Source organism: Mercenaria mercenaria, chromosome 13 (assembly GCF_021730395.1).
Source record: "Mercenaria mercenaria strain notata chromosome 13, MADL_Memer_1, whole genome shotgun sequence".
Taxonomy (NCBI): Eukaryota; Metazoa; Mollusca; class Bivalvia; order Venerida; family Veneridae; genus Mercenaria; species Mercenaria mercenaria.
In genome coordinates this window covers 41533301-41554856 of record NC_069373.1, presented here as the reverse complement: position 1 = coordinate 41554856, position 21556 = coordinate 41533301, and the positions used below count along the sequence as shown (strand labels likewise).

The window sequence follows — 21556 nt, the reverse complement described above, 5'->3', positions numbered from 1 at the left end:
TACAGTGTAAGCATGAAGTATTTTACGTGCAGTGTCAAATTTAATGTTTTGTTTTCGAAACGTCAAAAAATCAGCAGAATATCGTCTTTTAATGTTAAGAGTTTGAATAGATGACAGAACATTTGAACTTTTGTATTCTTAAACAATTCTTAGATTAGTTCTGGACAATGCATAAAATGAATAATTATTTGTTTTGAAAAGCTACAACTTGATGGTTGCTAACCTTTAGCCCGTTGCCGGCAAGTGATTCTGTCCATTGCGACCAGTGCAGGCCAAGATCAGCCTGCATATCCGTGCAGGCTGATCATGGTCTGCACTTTTCGCTGTTCAGTCAGTAAATTTTTACTGAAAGTCCCTTCGAATAATAAATGGTACTGCCCAAATTGGATGATAGACTAGTCCGTTTTAGAAATTTAGCAGCGTAAAGGTTAAACCTTAGAGAAAATGATGCGATTAGACAAATACTTAGGATGGAGCGTTTTACAAGCAACAATGTTCTCCGCCTTCTCATTTGGAAGAGTGAGATACCCTTTATACACGCAGCCGAAGTGCCCTGAAATGTAACAGAAAAGACTCAAACGGCTACGTCTTGTAAAAACGTAAGTTTATTGCAAAATTATGGACTGCCAAAAAACATGTTTGTGAAAATCATACTAAAGATATTGCATGCTAGAATTATTTATTCTCAAATTCTTGACAGAAATCGTTTTATGAGTGAAAATGTGGCAAAACATTATCCATACCTTTAGCATTGGGTCTAGTTTGTCATTTTTGTCTGAAAATAAGAACAAGAAAAGATAGAACATGCCGCTTTCAGTTGATTCGGAATTGTGATCTGTTTCTATATTCATGCATAAAGATTTAAAAGCAAACAGAAGGCAATTCGTGAAAAGAAGTTTCGAATACAGGTTTAATAGAAGAGGATCACAAGTTTGAAATAAAATTGTTTAAAAGACTTCGCCTTTTGGTATACCTGGAAATCAGTCAGTTTCATGCTACCTATAAAGAGACAAAATATATGCAGCTTTAAACTGGAGAAAATACAGAGCCAGACAATAGAAACGACTCAAAGTCATGAAATAATTGAAACAAAGATGCGGCACGTTTGAAAAACCTATCATGGTTGGAAGATTATCAACCAATACTAATAAATAGATTAATTGAACTCCCCTCTCGTCCTCTTCGTAAGTAGAATCGTGCTATTTCTATACTATTAATATACATGTAACTGTTTCAGGTGATGCACACGTCTTTGACATATGATGATGTTTTCATGATGTCACATTGTCAAAAATAGCTTTTAAGTAGGTGGTTATATTAAAATTTAAAAAATAATTCAAGTATGAAATGTATTTTGAAAGGAACTTCGACGATAAAAGGGCGAGCGGAAGAGAACAAGATTAAGCAATATTCTTTTTTGCAAGTTATGTATTTTCAGTTAATCCCTTTTGACCTGCAGAAATCTGCGCATGCAAAAAAAAAATATATATGAATAAGACGTATGTATGCGATCGTCTGATTACGGCGAAACACACAGGAAGAAATTTTAACTTGATTCCATGCATTTTTGTTATTTCAAGAAATCAAAGTATTTTTGAAAAAGAGAAAAGGTTTAACCTTGTCCTATTATTTCTCCCAGAATAAGGCATTCATCTGAAATAATAAGATTTTTCTGTGCAAACATAGCTCGGGTCTCTTCGTCAATGGCTGAAAGGAGTGGTTCAGATTCTTTTACAAACGTATTATCCTGTGCTACTCCTCTCAGATTCCTGTGCTCTTGGTAATCTGAAATGAAATTTAAACGTGAAAATCGTTGACATGCTTTTTTAGGAAAGAAAGGAAAGACATAATTTCAAACAAACAGATAGTTCAAACCAATGAAGGACACACTGTAACTAATAAATTAAATGCTTTTGATATGTAATTTAGGCAAACAGACGCAATGCCATTGTTTTATAAAGATAAATGTAGTCGGGGTTTCTTTTATTCAATCAACGCAAGATTCAGTCATTTTCTTTCAATATTATCTGTTTACTTATTCATTCAGTGATCCAAGAGTTCACTTGGTTTCTTTGATCAATCTATCTACTAACTCTCTCACTCTGTTCGCTCACTTATTTACTCTTAATTAGTTATAGTGTTAAAGAAGAGTTTTTTAGAAAGAATGTTTACCATTTTGTCTATTCTGTATAACGTCAGAGGTATGGCTCTCTGACAGGCCGTCCAGTGTGAGAACATTGCTGTTCCGACGGTAATGCACGTTGTATGGCTCATCTAGAGATCGGTGCCTTTTATTTCTAATTTTCTTCATTCCAATGCCGACGACGGCGATGACAAGCACACCGAACATGACGGCGACGACGACTACTACGCTATCATAGTTGCTCTCAGCTTCAATAGGAGGGCGACTGGCTTCTGGATGTGGCTGTTGCTTAGTCTTGAACGCAACTGTTCCCAAGTCGTAGGACCGATATCCTATTTCACACTGTTTGATTATAAATTTATATAAAAGAGTATATTCATTCGATGAAATCATTTTAAAACTGTTTCAGTTGTATACATGTTCACCAAGGTTTAGTATACACGTAGTGTATTTATTTTATATAAACTGAAAAATATTATATTAAATAAGCATACAAGTATTGAATCTAGTATAAAATCATATCCAGTTTTTGTACAATTAAAATTTGTTAAGGTCGAAGAAAAACATAAAAGTGTTCAATTTAATTTTTTTTGAAGTAAAAAGAACGATTTAATTTTAATGGATGTTTGTTTATACACTGTATGTTTAAATTGTGGTAGTTTAGACATATCATCATATCTGATAGACATGTTAATTTAAGTCGCCTGCAACAGATTATCTTGATAAAAATAAACACTCTAATATCGCACTCATGAATTTTGCAATGCTATATACTGTAAACATATTTCATATTGTTTCTCGACTTACAAGATCATTTTATTTTGCCATTTTTGTAGTAATTGCTACTCTTTCTCAGCTGTAAGATTTTTACATGTGTATTTCATTTGCATAATTCGAACTGTTCTATAGTCGTTTTAATGATGTTATATAAAATTTACAGTTGTCAATTTGAAATAATCACGACTGTAATTTTGAACAAAAAAAATACAGGTCTTTTACAGCTATAAAATTTCGTACAGGACTACCTTGACTCTTTCCTTTAGCCCATCTGTGGCAGACACAAGAAGATCAAACACTTCACACAGTATGCCATCTTCCTGTACTTCATTAACAACGCACCCAGTTATGCCAGTTGATATTCTGACGTCATGTTTACTAATATTTGCCAACACTGACCCCTTTAAAGATAAAAATAGAATTTATTTTACAGTGGACACATCGATGTTCGCTATACATGTAATGTCAAACACATATTTATTTAATTTAATGCATATCTCAATGGTTTGTACTGACTTGAGACACAAACTATTGTGATATTCATTGTTAATTGTTATGGATTAGATATATTTTATAAATTATTATAGATTAGATATTCATTGTAAATTATTATAGATGAGATATTCATAGCAAATTATTATCGATTATCGTAGATTAAATATTCATTGTAAATTACTTTAGATGAGACATTCATTATAAATTGTAATAGATCAGATACTCATTGTAAATATTAATATATTAGATATTCATTGTAAATGATTATAGATGAGATATTCACTGTAAATTGTAACAGATTAGGTTTTCATTGTAAATATCAATAGATAAGATATGTTAGATATTCACTTCTAAATTCATCATAAATTTGATTGAACATATTAATTATGACGCATACCTTAAAGTAAATGTCTGTTTGATTTGTATTTACAGAGATCGGGATGATTTTGTCGTCGCGATCCATGACAGGGTCTTCTACAATAAGAACCGGGAGCCGGTCGATCGTTCGCAGCTTTCCATAAACATTAAACAAAGTTGGAACTGTCCAAAATGGGAGGCTATTCAAACTGTCAAACGCTGTTGTTTTACACAATAAAACGGCATCAGTTGCTTCGTAAGCAATCTCACAGAAACTAACATTCTGTAAAGATAGTGAAAGAATTATTTACAAGATAAGAAAAGAATTATTCACAAATCTTAGAAACAGAATTGACGGGTTATTAACAAACACAATTTAAGAATTAACGAGTTGTGATTATTATTAGAGATGTATTTAGTATAAGTTTTTCATCCAAAACTGCTTAAGAAGATACTATGTTTTTCATGAATCGAACATTATTAAAGAAAAATGATTTTTGGATTTACCATTGCAGTACTGTTGTTGTCTTCCAAATTCAGCTGACAATTTTGTCTAAATCCTTCTAGATTTTCCCCCGATATGGTCAATGTCAGTCCTCCGCTACATAAATATTGAATAACAATTTTACAGAATGTAAAGTCGGTTGTAATGACATTTAGATAAATAAATATAATTACCCTAAATAATATCTATGAAAACACTTGATGAGTAAACAGTGTTTAAATATATATTATGCCCATATTTCGTATAATTTGAATAATACTGTTAATACTAGTAGTATCCATGTGAACACTTGTATGTGTACAGTACTGTATGTAAGACACATGCACAAGTAAACGCAGCATGAATATATGTATAGTAATGGTTGTTACTAGTTAACATATTGTTTTAGCTCTGCATTGACATGAAGTATATATGTTTAATCAAAATTGATACATTTAATGAGTATTTTGTATACTCCAGTCATGATAAGCTTATGATAAAGCAATTTAGTGAAGAAGCAAATACAGTTGTCTGTTCTATAGGAGAAAGTCTCGACCTAACATGTTTTAATATGTTTCAAGAAGCAAATGCAATTGTCTGTTCTATAGGAGAAAGTCTAGACCTAACATGTTTTAATATGTTTCAAGAAGCAAATGCAATTGTCTGTTCTATAAGAGAAAGTCTAGACCTAACATGTTTTAATATGTTTAAAGAAGCAAATGCAATTGTCTGTTCTATAGGAGAAAGTCTAGACCTAACATGTTTTAATATGTTTCAAGAAGCAAATCCAATTGTCTGTTCTATAGGAGAAAGTCTAGACCTAACATGTTTTAATATGTTTCAAGAAGCTAATACAATTTTCTGTTCTATAGGAGAAAGTCTGGAACTAAATGGTTTAAGGGTGAATTGTAAATAATATAATTGTCTTTTTGGAAAGTCAGCTATAATGTTGGAGATGGGAATGCGGACAGAAATGTACAAACTTCTCGGACACATGTGTTCTTGATCAACAAAAAAGAACAACGTCAAGAATCCAGTAGGAATTGCAAGCGAAAGTGGTTGACATGCACATATCAGTAGAAGAATATGATGAACAAATTAAGGAAACAGAAGGGTATCGCTTTTGAACGGGCAAAACACTATCTTACTCACTTCCTTACCCACCGTATTCTTTATGTAACAATACAGTGTAAAAAAGTTATTCCTTAAACGGCAAAAGGCACGAAAAGCAAAGACAAAAATGCTCATCTAAAATTAGAAAAATAACCCAAAGAAACATTAACGCAAGTACTAAGTGTCTTTGTTGAAGCAGAACCATACGAGAAACACCGTTTAATGCTAAAAAGGCGAAACAGGCTTGAAGTCAAGTACTGAAAGTAAACACTTCCATCTGTCTATCAAGGAGTCTTCACCTGTCTCTTCAGGCATAGGTCAAAGGGGAAAGCGTATCTTATAAAATCATGGCAGAACGAAATAATCAATTCTCATTAATAGAACGTGCAATGCACTCATAAATCATAATATCTGAAATTAGACCAACCTTACTATAGATGATCTAGGTTGTATGTCGTGGACTACAGGTTCAGGCGTGTAAATTACCACCGGACCAAACACTTGAGTATTGTCAACCTCATAAACTATCGTGTAATTTCTGGTATCATTCAGTTTCGGAGAACGACATGTTATCTTATTGTCCTCGATTCTTAAAACAGATGAATTGCAAATATTAATGAATTATTTAACTTTGATATTTGTCTTTGATTTTTTATTAAAGATTCTTCTGACCGTAATTACAAAGAATAATACGTATTTTACTCGAATTAGTATTTTATGAATGAGAAATATCACATTATGTTCTGAGAAACATGCTTGATTTTTCTTTTACAGTGGGCAAATTGCTACCAATACCAATATTTAACAAAAATAATATGTACAAATGTGCGTATTATTTGAGCCGCGCCATGAGAAAACCATCATAGTGGCTTTGCGACCAGTATGGATCCAGACCAGCCTGCGCATCCGCGCAGTCTGGTCAGGATCCATGTTGTTCCCTCACAGTTTCTCTAATTGCAATAGACTTTGAAAGCGAACAGCATGGATCCTGACCAGACTGCTCGGATGCGCAGGCTGGTCTGGATCCATGCTGGTCGCAAACCGACTATGTTGGTTTGCACATGGCGCAGCTCATTTATCAGTGGTGTCTATATAAATCCCATGCTAAACTTGGTGGAAATGAACATGAACATTTTTGAGAGTTTATCTTTTAAGTAGAAGGTTAAATAAGCCAGTATCATAGGTTTTCCCGCTATGATACTTTAATATATATATAAAAAAATTAAAGAAGTAATGTATCGTAAATGCATTTGTCGAAAGTGTTTATCAAACATTTGGAAAACAAATTGTTTTGGGAGAAAGTGTCATATTTGATCATGAAATACGCAGACCTAATTAAAATTTTAATTGAAACTATTATTGGAAGTGGGTTTATTGTTGGTGATATGGACCAAGCCATCGATGACAAAGGATGATATATTAATATTTTTTCATATTTTATTTTTAGGAATACATTAATTTTACACAATTCATGCATCAACATTTAATGCTATAATTTCATATTATTGGTACAAGATATTTATTTACTCAATGTATAGTTAGTATAAAACTGATCTAAAAGACGGCAAAGACAAGACCTATGCAACAAGCAAATTCGATGAATTGGTATCCCCCGCCGAAAGGGTTTGTGGTGAGGAATGGCAAAAAATATAACCGGCAAAAAGTTAAGGTTGTTACTAAGAAGCAAATAATTTCAATAGTCAAAATATGAGGGTACAAAACATCACATGTTGATTATAAATATTTGATGGAAAATTAAAAATTAAAAGAAAATTGGTGGTTGGGGGTGATGCATGATCGGGGTGGTAGGCATGACTCAGCGGGGTGGAGAAGTGAGGTGGGGGAACAGTAAAACTTTGCTTGTTGATAAATATTCATGGAAGGTTTGAAAAAAAATTAATAAAAAGGAATGATTTTTTTTTTGGGGGGGGGTGTGGAGGGGGGTGATCAAGGCTAGGTGGTGACCAGGTGTGGGTACAACTTCACATGTTTATAATAAATGTTCATAGAAAAGAATGAAAGAAGTTTAATGAAATTCTACCAACTGGTTGGTTTGTTATGTACAAATCTGTAGAATTTTTAAACAATTAAAGGCAATACATAAGGAAAATTACAATTAAAAAATTACAGCATGATGAAGTATGTGGTTCATATTTATTTAAGTTCATGAATTCTACCAGCTTGTTACTGAGAAATGGCTGCAGATGTGGATTTTTCATGAAAGCAAGGGCAATAACTCTAAGGGAAATTGACCAATAAAAAAATGATGGGCATCATTGCAGTATGTTGATGCATGTTTATTTCAAGTTTTATGAAATTCTACCTGATACTTACTGAGTAATGGCTGCAGACGGATATTTTGGGGCATTTTTCATTAAATCAAGGGCAATAACTCCAAGGGAAATTGACTAATCAAAACAAAAACTTGACAGGCATCATTGCAGTATGTTGGTTCATGTTTATTTCAAGTTTCATAAAATTCTACCTGCTACTTACTGAGAAATGGCTGCGGACGGACATTTTTGGGCATTTTTCATTAAATCAAGGGCAATAACTCTAAGAGAAATTGACTAAAAAAAACTGGACGGGCATCATCACAGTATTTTGGTTCATGTTTATTTCAAGTCTCATGAAATTCTTCCTGCTAGTTACTGAGAAATGGCTGCGGACGGACGGACGGACGCACGGACGGACAACGCCATTTCAATACCCCCCCTCCAGATTTCATCGGCGGGGGATAATAAATGCATATGTACACAAACATCTGTATTTTAAAAAATAGTGATAGTCTTAACTAAAGTAACTTTGGCTTTAAAAAGGTAATATTTCTACGAACACCAATACTATTCAAGAATTAGCATGTTTCACGCGTATGTTCTTAAAAACAAAGTTTACTTACTTTAAGAACATTTTGAATTTTAAATAAATCTTAAGCTAACCTGTCAAATTCAGTAATAAGACAGTCATGTCTACCAATAAGCACGCGTCGCTTATTACCAATGTCAAGATTTTTCCCACGAATAGTCAGTTGTATATTCCCAGACATTTTTACGCTCCCATGGACAACCCCGCGATCAAACAGCACCGGATTCTGTATGAAAAATAATATAAAACATGTAAGTCCCAAAAATGCACATTTGTTGTTATTTCGAATCGCGCAAATAAAATTTATTCAAAACATTTTGAATAAATGCTAACACATTGTTTTATATAAAATGGCTTGTAGCTTGCTTTCGGCATTTGTAAATGTCGTGATACTGTCCAATGAGAGTCTTATACGAAGAGTCATGTCATCGTGACTACGTGACGCCAACTCTTGGGGGCTACAGTACAAAACAAAACCACAAAACGCAAACTATAAGACGTTCATATAGCAAAATGATGAGGATTTATTGTTGGGTTTCGTGTTAGTCCGCTTCTCACAGGCACTCAAATTTCCATATGACAAGACTCCACTGGTATGAAATACAAGGATATCGTTGTTTGTAAGCATACGTATAGCAACGAACAAAGTGCTTGACTATTAAATAATCTTATTCTGCATACTTAATTTTAACTTGCTTATTGTATTTTCCATACTTTATATTAACAACGGGTGATAGGGCACAAAGCGGGTCGAAACTGTAACACTTCTATCACTTCTCTTATCATAGACAGTTATATTATATTATATCAATATTTATAACAAGGGCTTTTGTTGATTTATTTAGTATAGCATTTTACTACGGGGGTGCCGGCAATGTTTTATACTATGAAATAAAACACCCCACCTTACATGTTAAAAAGAACATGACATAATAGTAACAGTAACCATGAGTCTTGAAGACTTTACAATAACACTGTTTACTGGTCCACCTCAAACAAAAACTAAAAATAGATAAATATATAAATAAATAAACTCCCCATTCTGTAATGTTAACAAAACACGCATATAATTCAAGGTAGTGAATACATTCAAACAAGCTTACCAAGTAAACAAACTCTGGTTGGTAGTCGGCCCGACCTTTGGACACTATTGTTTGAAATTTGTCCCGAATGGAAGTATTTGTGACGTTATTGTGCATTTCTAATGAAACAAGGAAGGCTCCTGCTGTTTGTGCCACGGGTGTTATACATTCCAGTCTGTATTATATAGTAAAAAAGCATTGTCTATAGTTAAATGGTCTTATCGGTCTATATTTAAACATAAGCCGTCGCCGAACAGTACGTAACTATTAAAGAATGAGTGTGTACTTAGTGTGGAGAAAAGGACCTATAGAACTGGCAAATCTAAATAAAAACGGTTGTGGTTATGCTTGTGTATTCTTGACATTTAAAGAGAATTCCTACAGTTTTTTCCTTTCATAGAATTTTTTTCAAATTCACATATATATTATAGGAAATTTTGTGCTGCAAACAATGAACAAATAAAAACAATGGGCCACCAGGCTTGTTTTTGTGAAAGAATGTTTTGAACACACCCACTGTTGCTGAAACTGCCAGCGATTTTTCAACATTTTCATAATTTTCTGCTTTTTTATATATACCAACCAAAATATACATCAAGACAGCACAATAAGGTTGATTCTTTTTACAGATTTTATTATATACTTATTAGATATCATAATCGTATTTGTAATACTATATCCTTACAATAATAGGTACAAATAAAAAGTAAATCTTGTTTCCTATTCACTTTTGTGAACTTTTTTTCAATGAAAAATACCCATGGTGAAGAATATTTTTTTTTAATTTTGAAAAATCTGTTTTATAGAATTTTTTACTATTTTTCTTGTGTATGAATAATTGTATTGTGAGAATGAAAATGTCTAAAAATGTATAGGTGACTAAATTTTATGTTAAGACCGCTTGAATACAACACCTGTTCGGACGAAAAATGGCACGGACATGACCAAATTGATTACATGTACACTTAACAAAATTCCTAATTGGTCAGTTTATATTGTATTACTATTTTGTTAATAATGCATGTATTTACAAGAAATTTCAGATACGGATATTTAAATAGGTACTGCAGCTAATTATTGATTTATTTTTGGCCGACTCACGGCCAGCGTAACCGCACTAGGCGTTTTGACCAATATTGCATATTTTGCACGTGCAGGGCATGCGCAATAATATGCACATGTTAATGAACATTTTTGACATTACTGACGAAAGTCCTACTAGAGAAACACATATCGTTGTGAAATTGACACAAGAGCAACGCGCCCGCGCTGTCAGAAGTTTACAACAAAACTCAAAATCGGTCACTTCAATGAATTGTCCTTGGGTTAAATTTTGCCAAAAGAGCGCAGATGGTAGATAACCAACGATTGAAGGTTCTTGTAAACGGAAATAAGGTTAATGGAAATAACCATCAAAGTAACAGCTGCAAACAAATTATATCAAAATTCCTTTGAAATTGCAAAAATAATTACACACGTGTCGTAAATGTGTCCCGGCTAGCAACATTCCGACAGCTCGATCGCGTTGCTGTTGTGTCAATTTTACCATGGTATGTGTTTTTCTAGTAGGACTTTCGGTAGTAATGCCAAAAGTGTAAACGAACACGTGCATGTTGGTGCACACGCCCTGTACATGCAAAATATGTAATGTTAGTCAAAACGTCTAATGCGGTTACTTTGGCTGTAAGTCGCCAAAAATAAATCAATAATTAGCTGCAGTACCTATTCAAATGTCGGTATCTGAAATTTCTTGTAAATACATGCATTATTAACAAAATAGTAATACAATATAAACTGACCAATTAGGAATTTTGTTAAGTGTACATGTAATCAATTTGGTCAGGTCCGTGCCATTTTTCGTCCGACCAATTAGGAATTTTGTTAAGTGTATATCTGCTAGAAGTTAAAAAAAAGTTTTAAAAATTCTTAATTCTTTCTATAGTGAATACTAAATAATCTGAATGGTGATATTGTCTTATCAGTACTAAGTCAATTGTCTTACATTATATGAACAACACTGTCTTTGTACTAAAATGCGATGTAAAAACACATTTGTTCTTAAGCATGTGAGTGTCACAAATGCGTTTTTGATAATATGATATATATTGTCAAAGTATTGAAAGGGAGCGTTAGAAGCTAAGTTTGTTTACACTGGTGGTACTGAATTAGTGGTAAAACACCTAATGTATAAATGAATGTAAGACGTACAATTCAAGTCCCTCTGTCTGTTTTACGAAGAACTGCTTAAAAGGGTGATTTACCAAACCTGTACTTAGTTGTGTTTTATCGATGTCTTTCAATAATTTTTAACACTTCTGAAACGAATGTCATGTTTGATTTTCCCTATTTTATGTACAAAAGGGTCAATTTAAAATTCCATTTATCGTGTTTAAGATACATTTTAGAGTAGCTTGTACTTGTTGAAGTCAATTTATAACAGAGACATTGTCTTATCAAACTTCCACAATTTATATTGGTGTTGAACTTTTTCAAGAGCATTTTAGATTCAAACATTTAATCCGTAACAAAATCATTTTGTTATTTCCAGTTAATTTTCCAGATTTTTAAGCTACCTTTCAGGAAACTGTGTAACGTCACTGACATTGCATCTCACATCATTAATAATGACGCTGACTGGTACCCGTTTATTCTGGCTATTTTTTCCATATCGAGTTGGATTGTCCATCAAGCCAGTCAACGTCAACACAGTTCCACCACTAGTTGGTCCTTTATTCGGGTGAACGTCATGAACCTTGAGCAGAACAATTTGAAACCGTTATTATATTTCAATGAAAATAATCGGCGCGCAGACGTCGTTTTTGCTGTCGCCTTTAAATCAGTCATTTCAAAATATTTACTTTCACTAAACAATTTGCATAGAAAGAAGAAATTATTTATTTTCTGTTTATTGATGAAATAATATCAAGAACAGTCCTCACCGCGTAATCTGACGTCATTCACAAAAACAAAACGTGAACAAAATGGCGTGATTCGAAAAAATCTTTCAAAATATTTCGCCAAAATTTCAAAAAGGACATTAAATTATAGCTTAATTTTTTCTGAAGGTGAAGATCAAAATTGAATCGACACGACTGTATGATTTACAATATTTTATAGGAACTGTATTTTTAACGGACTGAACGTGGGCGGGTATATTTCGCTGTTTTATAAAATTATATATGTTGAAAAGTCCGATATCCTGCCATTTCTTTTGATTTTCTGATACTCCTGGAAAGCCTTATTTACTTTGGTAGCAGTCTAAAGAACTTGAATTTTGACAGAACATACCAGTGGTGGACAAGATGAATTGAAGACAACAGCTGTTTTTTCTACACGTGTTTCATTCGAAATACACCTTCCATTAGGAGGTTGTACACCATCATACGGCTCTTGCTGCCAGATGCAGGAGACTATGTCGCTCAGACATCCATAGCAAGTAGTATGTACCTCACAATCCCAAGTCCTTGTCATATACAGTCGAGACGTCACCTGAAATTATGATTGTAGTCATTTATTAGCTGTTTCACTATCTTTAACATTTTCTTGTGCGTGTGTATGTGCGTGTGTGTTTTTTCTCATATTAAGAGATGTTTGAATACATATACTTTTAAGTTAAAAGGTTTAAATAAATAGTACTGTATATTTAATATTTTCCTTCTTAAATCTAGCACATTTTCCTGTAGAAATATATACGTCTTTTTATAAACAAAAACTTTCACAAGATCCTTCCTTTTCTTGTTAATAAAGGTGCTTTTCATTACTATTTTTCTTCAAGTGTTAATTTATTTATTTTTTCCCTTACTTTCAACGTAAAATGCAAAAACAAGCACTTGGCAAAAAGGTAAAATGGGGACTTCTGTTTTGTTGTTCGGTTTAGGGGTTATTATAAAAATATGTTTACTGGTATAATTAAAGAGGTAGAGAATTTAGAGAAGGTATGAAAGGATGGAAATCACTTCTAACTAGGACGATTTCCAGAAAGCACTCACAACGTTATCCAAGCAGTCTCTTGAGAAGGAACACTTATGGACAACATTTCACACTTGACTGAGCAGGTAATGGATACAAGGGTACTGTCAAATGCATCCGAATACCAGTAGGGCGCTGGTTACGTACGTGATGTTTTATAGCTTCAGATATATCAGTGCAGTTGGAAATGCTGAAGTTCAGGTTTGCAAATGCTTCTTTTCATTCTTTCAACCTGTCTAGATCCTTTTCTCGCGTTTTGTAAATGAATATGAGAAATATTTTGTGTATATAATATGCAGGTGCTCGCTTGTGTTAATCACGTGACGAAAACATACGGGGAGTGCAACTTCTGCACAGAATTTTGAAGATTTTAATATTAAACGTAAAGTAAACTAACAAGACTTTCTTCGCTGTCATATGAAACATCTGAAATATGACGCTAAAATCAGATTTTCTTAAAAGACAAATCATTGCATATGCGCTAGAAGGAACCTTTTGGTCAGCTAAATCTTGTAACACAGACTCATATTGACCAAACAGATTGAAATGTGATGTAACTTAAACGTAGCCTACGTCAAGTGCGCATATGCGAAATTTACTTCCGTTTCTAAGGAACGAGCAAAGTGTAAGTATACTAACTTTTGTGTCTTCAATGTAAAACAAACTGCTTCCGTCACTGCTTAAAGTCAAGCTTCTGATTTGTCCATGACTTTTGGAGACATATGATCGAAAAACCGTGACCGAATTTCCAAAAGAGGAGTTGAATAAAATCTAAATATGGAAACAGATATTAGTCATTTAGATTATTTATATAAGCAACGGTGATTTAAACTCTGTTGAAACTATATGTAAGAAATTACTGGAAATAAATCTGAAAGCAAATTCACATCGTTTTATGCATTTTGTGTACATGCTTTCGTAAAAGTTTAAATTACTAAATTGGTTTAATGGTAAATTTGGGAATCTGGTCAATGTGGTGCGCTTGCATATTTATGGTAGAAAAGCATGTTTTTAATTACCTTTTCCAAAAAGCCTGAGTCAGTCCCGAGATATCCGACGAAGATGTTTCCGTAGGGTGTAACTACGACTGATGTGATCCTTTCTGATGGTTTAGAAAGGACTGTCTTATCGGAGTTTTTTAACGAACCATCAAAAACAATGCGCGTGTTTTTGCCCGTAAAACCACACTCGATATTAATTAAGTCCTGAAAAGATTTCATGTTCATAGTGTCTGATAAGCATTTTCTGTCATTTTTACAAAGTACGATCTACAAATGTATTAGATGGAAAATGAGACCATGCATTCTGTAAAACATACGCTAAAAGCTACCTACGAATTAAGATCACTTATTTATAAGACACGTGTAAAACTGCCTGTGCTGAGAGACAACTTGTCATCAAACACCTATACTGTTATGTTTGCCAGTAGTTTAAACTACATTTCAAAAATAAATATATGGGGAAAAAGGGATTCTACAAAAGATATTTACAAAAGACATAGATATTGTCAGTTTACAGGATATTTTAACACTTTTAACAATAGTATAATAAAGCCTTTAAGAAAATGTCAACAACACTTATAAATGTTTATACTTTCTGAAAACTAACTACAGATAAAAGTCACATTTATTAGTACGGAATATTCTCATTGTACAAAATATCATAGCTCAAGTAAAAAATTAAATGCGTTTTGAATCTAGGAAGGAAATCTTTACCACTTTTTCGGCGCATGATTCTCCAGGTGACTGTATCCAACTCGGGAAACTGCCTTTCTTTCCGTCAAAACACTCCCGTTGTTCATGAGCAAAGTAATTCTCTACGGCGTTCATTGAAAACTTACACAAGATAGAACCAGGATATTTCGTCTGCGATCCGCTAAAAGATGCTAACAAAAAATCTTCCGTTTGCGTCTGGACATGCAATGCCGCTATTAGGGTTGTGTAATCATTGCATTCTAGCTTGCTCTCCATATATGACCGGAAGTCGGTATGTCTCCTCTTTGAACACATTTGACTAATGTATGCTACACTCCTTCCGTCAGAAGTCAATGAGTTCCTCAGAAAGTACACGAAACCGTTTCTTGAATAAAATGAATATATGAATTCAAATTTTTTATCCGGTTTGGATTTTATGTAATGATGGTCTACGTTCGATTCTCTATGGTATATATTTAACTCACCACCGTCCTTATCCAATACACGCTCCGAAAATGTTTCCACATCACCGCTGCTACTGATAGCTGAGAAAAGATGACAGAATTCTTCAGACTCTGGGCAAGGTACAAATACAACTTGCGCCGAATGCTCTCCCCCTAAAGAAGATCCCGCCAAACTCTCACCGTATGTTTGAACTGGTCTAAACTGTGAAATGTTAGAGGTATTGTATGTGATACATGACGTATAATTGCACTGCAATAAGTATTCTTCGCTCATGTATTTGAAAAGTTTGAAAATTGAAATCTCTCCGGTAATGTCAATTTCAGATTTTAAATCGTCTAACGAAATACTATTATTTTGGAACTGGAAAATACTGTCACCAGTAGCAACAATGGTATTTCCATTCGAAGAAACCGCAAGGGTCTTCACTGGTCCATTTTCACTACTAAATTCTTCTTGTCCTCTCAGATATGTTGAAGAATAGGAGACGACAGGAAATGCCAGCAAAACAAACTCCAGCGAGCGCAGAAGGTTTTGTCTTACTAACTGCATCATGTCTGCAATATTATACGAACAAACAGGTTTTTTTTTACTTTGTTCTAAAATGCATCTATATGATTAAAACCTGTAATACGACCTAACTTTATACACTTTGTAACAAATGGTTGTAGACTTTATAATTTGCGCAATGCACTTGTGTGTTGTAATAAAGGTAATAGGATGCATTTTTAGGAAAGATTGTTCAATGCAATTGTGTCTGTTTTGTAATAAAGACGTTCGCTGTTATTAAATGTAGAATAATGAAATATTCTTTTCTTATTATTTTGTAACAAGGTCTTTTCCCCTCTTGTTTGTTGTTCTAACAGTATACCTGTTATTTTTCAGTGCATTTATGAACAAACGTGTTAGGTCAGCTGCAAACCACTGCGTTTGTTTTTGTAACATATTTATGTATATTCTGTAACAAAGGCTGGTGCTCTTATTTTTGAATGCACTTGTTTCTATTTCTTATTTCATCGATGTTGTTGCCATTAAAATGTACCTATAGGTAATTCTATGTATTTTCGTCATTTTTTTTTTTTTGTAACATATGTTGTCGCTTTTTCGATATACCGTTGATATTTTTGTTAATCTTTCAAAGAAAAAGTATCCAATGCCTTTGTATTTATCTGTTACTGGTATAACAAAAGTTGTTCAATTGTTTTATTTGTTGTCATTTTTATATACATGTATATAGAAAAATGTTACTGCTCTCACAACTTAGCTTTGATGAAATTCATTAGTGTCTGTTTTATATAAAATATTCTTCAATGCATTTTTGTCTTTTTTGTAACATGCGCAGTTGGCAATGGTCAAAAATATTGAAAAACAGGCAACTTATATTCCCCTAAGCAAATTTACTTTACTGTCAGTATCTTGCTTCATTCACCTCATTTCTGTCATTTTAGGAAACAACGATTGCTGCATTTTCAATGCTAGTCTGCCTATATATCCAGAAAAGAGGCCTAGAAATTGCCTTTGATGGCATTATTTGTTAATGCCGACAGCCATGTTCATTGTTAACTTTATAAAATTTGGAAAAGTTTCAGGGGGAGGGGGGTGCTGTCGCCTTCTAGGGGTCATAGTAAGGTCACAGCACAAGGTCAAAGGTCAGTAAGTGCATTTTTGTTATAAACGTCAAATTTTCGCCATTTTTGCTACCTTTTAATATAAACTTGTAATTTTTCGGTGATAATTATGAAATTGAGAAGTAAAATAAATTACTTCGTGTAGATTTATTGCATTTGAGACTGGCAAAATTCAAAACGATTAAAGTCATTTCTATAGAATGAGCAAACTTTTCGTACGCTTTGATACTTTGTGCATTTATGAAGACTATCTTTTTCGTGTTTCTGAAACTTCCGTTTTCAGGCTAACAATTTGATTACCTGTAGGATTGTCTGTATGAACAGTACAGGTAGTTAAATCTATGGCGCGTAATTTATAAAGACTTGTATAGTCAAACTTCATTTGCTCGAATTCGGATTATTCGCTTACTACTCTTGGCTCGAACTCATAGTCAGGTCTATATAATGTATACTTCACGTTGGCTTGTACTATTAATATCTCGAACACATTTTGCTTGTCCCGTCGAACTCTAGTGAACATAGTTTGACTGTACTAATTGTTCACAGATCTAAAGATTCCTTCGGAAGCATAGAACTCAAGGACGTAAAAATAGCAAACTCGGTTTGATTAAGTCTGTTTGTGAGATAGTATGAAATCTGCAAATTCTCTCAAGCATTATCTAAAATACTCTATGCTGTCAATCAGAACTCTATTCCAGTGGTTTACGCATGTGCTGTAGTAATTTCAGGCACGTGTGGGCATTTAGAAATACCATCTATGTACAAAAATTAAGCGATATCAAAGTTTAGTTGTAGATATTAGATAACCGCAAATGTTATGTTTTTTTTTATTCCATTAGCATGAAAATGGTACTCTTCATATTTTTGAGTCCGCTAAAAAAGTTCTTTGCACATTAACATTAGGCTATTATGAGAACTGGTAACCGCTCTTCAAATGTTTTCCATTACAATTTTGTAACTATTTGTTTATGTTCGTTCTATAGATGGCAGAACTTCAAAAAGGCTTAATAATTTTCAGTGAATTTGGAAGTATATTTAATGTTATTAGTATGGTCTTTATGACTGTGAATATAGGGGTAAAGCATGTTTTGTTTTCCTGTTACAACACCTTTAGATTTCCGAGTGATTGGTTGGTGATAGAACCGGGTAGAGCAAATGTACCAATGTATCACGAAGGAATCTACTGATATTATAATATGAAACAAATGTGAGCTACCGCTACTGTAGCCTTAAACGTGTAAAAATAAATATATTGTTAATTAAATTCAGTGCGGAATACTAGAATGAACTACCCTATAAAAATAACTTCTTACCCTTATTTAAAAAAATGAATAAACCCCATGATAGTCTCACTTCACAAGCTATAGACGTCTTAGCCTGTCATATTTAATCGGCAGTGTGTGTTTATTATAAATCTATCGCTTTGAATTTCAGATCTCTTCTCCAGGCTATATACCAATAAAAGAAATTGTTCTTTGTTTCATATAAAATTCAGCTACTTCAGAACAATTTTCTTACAGTTTATAGATTTTCGCTCCGACGTAGACCTATTTTCCATAAGATATCCATACATTTGCTTTATGAAAACGAAATGAAAAAGGGGTGTTGAATAGTATGCATTGAAATGCAAGTCAACTGAAGTCAGGTACCCTCATTTGCTGCATTTCAGAAAGCGGTCCGCAGAATAAAGACCCTACTTTCGTTTTCTAGTAAACAACTCCAAACCATGCGCATATTAGCATGAAAAGTGTCCTATTTTATGTAAAATTCATTCCACGAGTGAAATAATGCCCATTTGGCCCCCGATTTACGCGCAAATGCGCGAAAAATGGAAAAATTAGGATCTATTTATAAGGGACTTCTTTCTACACCACGGAAGCACATTTTATGACCGAATTACTGCATTATAACTTAGAATGGCGGTCAATTAAGCTAATCAGTGTTTCTAGCGTCTCTACAAGTGTTAACCTTTCCCCGCAAGTAACTGTCAACTTCTCCATATGATTCAGAAGTTGAGGATGAAATTACTCCTGACAATGTCTATTATCAGATTGTCATGGAGAACATGCACCTCTCCCGGGGATCACACCCACGACCCCGCGATCCTTAGATCTGCGCTCTCCTTATTGAGCTAAAAGTACTTGGCTGTATACATGACAGTAAAGTTATTTTAACTGTTTATGTGTAAATTTTTATATATTTATATGTAATTCATTTTCCGTTGTAGTCTTCCTCCTCGAAACCTACCATATTTTCTCTTTCACACACATTTATCAAAAGGTGTACAATATTTAAATGTTCTTTTGACAGTCAATTCAAAGCTTAAATTCAAATTTATTGCCACCTGAGGTGCAAGACATGCATTTGCAGTGTCATTTTATAATCATTTTCTCAACAATTTTTCTAACTCGACAACTGACTTTTGTTTTTATCTCTGCCAAATTTTGAATGATTTGAATGACAGGTGGACACATTGTTTTATGACCAGTTCAAGTAAATAAACATAACAGCGACATCAACTGTGCGTACATTCATTGAGCCATGGCAGTTCAAACAAGGTATAACCCAAAAATAAAAAGTCACAAAATTAATGCAGCTTGGTGCTGGTCTCTATGCAAAACTGATATAATATTATATTGAAAATATTGACGGATGTTCCATTTCACCTAAACATAGTTGAACATTCAGAATATAAAAATGTGAATTGTATTAAATTCATAGGATCAAAGTGTACTGTTGGAATTTACTAATTATGTGACTTTTAATTCAAGGGTAAACTTATTGTTACCCTTACGGTTAAATAAATATATATCAGGCTATGATCGTTTTTTTATGTTTTATTATAATAAAAAAAAATCATTAACATTGTGTAAATCATTCATTCAAATCAGTCAAAATTTGGCGATAAAAGAAAAAAAAAACAGGTTTGGAGTTAGAAAAGTGTTTGAGTATATTGTTAATATACGCACCATTTTGCTTCCTTCAATACCTTAGAAGTCATTTTCAAAAGTTTAGTTTTGGCCTTGAAATGTCTGTGACCTTGAAATTACATTAAAATGACCCTTGGATACCACAGTTCCAAAATATTTCTGCAGTTGATCCACATAAATCAGATTAGCAAACATGTCAAGTATAGCACACTTTGCCATCGTGTGCCACTTTTCACAGAAATATATTATTCTATATAATATAATATATATAATATATATTTTCAATATTATCATCAGTTTTATTTGCAAAATACTAAAGGGCGTTGAGACACAATATTTAAACCAATTTAGATGGTTATATGAAAATAAAACGAGTGCACAGCGGCATAATTTATTTGTAAATGCACTCATTTGACCTTTGACCCCATTGTACTGTAATGAGGAACCCTAGAAGGCGACAGCCCCTTTTAAATTTCATGTTTGATCCTAATGAACACTTTAATGATAATATCCGAGCATTAACAAAAAAATGCCATTAGAAGTCACATTTTCCTCAGATATTGGGAGACTATACATAGATGTGTCATTTTTTAACCAATTAATGTAGTTTTGTATGTATTTGTACGCATTATATCTATTTCTGTTGCACAGGCTTTGGCTCTTGTGATTTACATGCAACTGTGCCTGTTCTTGTAAAAAAACATGTTCAAAGCGTTTGTGCCAGTTTTTGTAACACAGATTGCTCTTGCAATTTACAAATTACAAGTATTCAAAGCTTTTCTGATTATTTTTGTAACAAAGGCTATTCCTTGCTTTTACGTCTGTGTTGTTTAAAATAAAATTTATTCGAAGTATTTTTGTTACAGCTTTTTTTTTAAACAAAGGAAAGACATTTAATTAAGAGAGAAGCTCTTAATACACAATTTATATATTTATACAAGTTAAATGCTTTTAATGAGTATTTTCTACATTTGATTTAAATAAGATACCTTTAATATTGTTGTATAAATATGTGCAAACATAAACTCATAAATGATTAAATATCTGTAAAACGGACTTTGTATATGTTATATAGTACATTCGCATTACATGTATTTATTATCATATAATCAATATGAATTTATTTGTAAATTGAAATGCTTACTTCTTAAATAATTTCCGTTTCCATACATCTACTTTGAACACAGTTTGTCTTATTACAGTGAAGAAATTTGCGAATCAAATAAAAGTATATCAAAGTATACAGCTAGAAAACTCTTGCGGAAGTTGAGCAATTAAAATTCTAAAGTGTCTAAATCAAATAAAGGAAAAGAAATATAATTGTACTTGCGGTTATGAACAATACACAGTCTAGAAATAGTGGAGATAAATACAAACCGAAATTCTCCAAGGGTTTCAGTGATGCTGGTCCAGACGGACACGGAAGTATATGAAATTATGTTTACTGACAACAGTACTGCAGTAGGAGGACGTTATCTGCTGAACACATCTGCACGTAGGAGGACGGTACTTCGAAATCTGCTGAACACATCTGGACGTAGGAGGAAGGTACTTCAA

The 21556-nt window shown here is 33.2% G+C and overlaps 1 protein-coding gene across 1 annotated transcript; it reads right to left on the bottom strand.

Annotated features, from left to right (window-relative positions):
* Positions 1–428: 428 nt before the first annotated feature.
* On the bottom strand, positions 429–21214 carry LOC123529552 (hepatocyte growth factor receptor-like). The gene is made up of 15 exons (XM_045309922.2): positions 21144–21214; positions 15001–15998; positions 14305–14490; positions 13925–14056; positions 12605–12805; positions 11890–12068; positions 9338–9491; positions 8309–8460; positions 5797–5958; positions 4280–4373; positions 3813–4055; positions 3169–3321; positions 2173–2485; positions 1618–1785; positions 429–553 (listed from the first exon to the last, which is right to left on the bottom strand). The coding sequence occupies exons 1-15, from the start codon at positions 21169–21171 to the stop codon at positions 429–431; spliced, it is 3288 nt and encodes a 1095-aa protein (XP_045165857.2). The 5' UTR covers positions 21172–21214.
* Positions 21215–21556: the final 342 nt, after the last annotated feature.

Excerpts from the sequence above, each read along its gene's own strand:
- LOC123529552 (XM_045309922.2), bottom strand. The coding sequence starts at position 21,171 with ATGTATGGAAACGGAAATTATTTAAGAA. Across the intron at positions 14,057-14,304 it reads ACTCAGGCTTTTTGGAAAAG|ATTTTATTCAACTCCTCTTT; the intron begins GTAATTAAAAAC and ends TTCCATATTTAG. Across the intron at positions 9,492-11,889 it reads GTTACACAGTTTCCTGAAAG|ACTGGAATGTATAACACCCG; the intron begins GTAGCTTAAAAA and ends TATATAATACAG.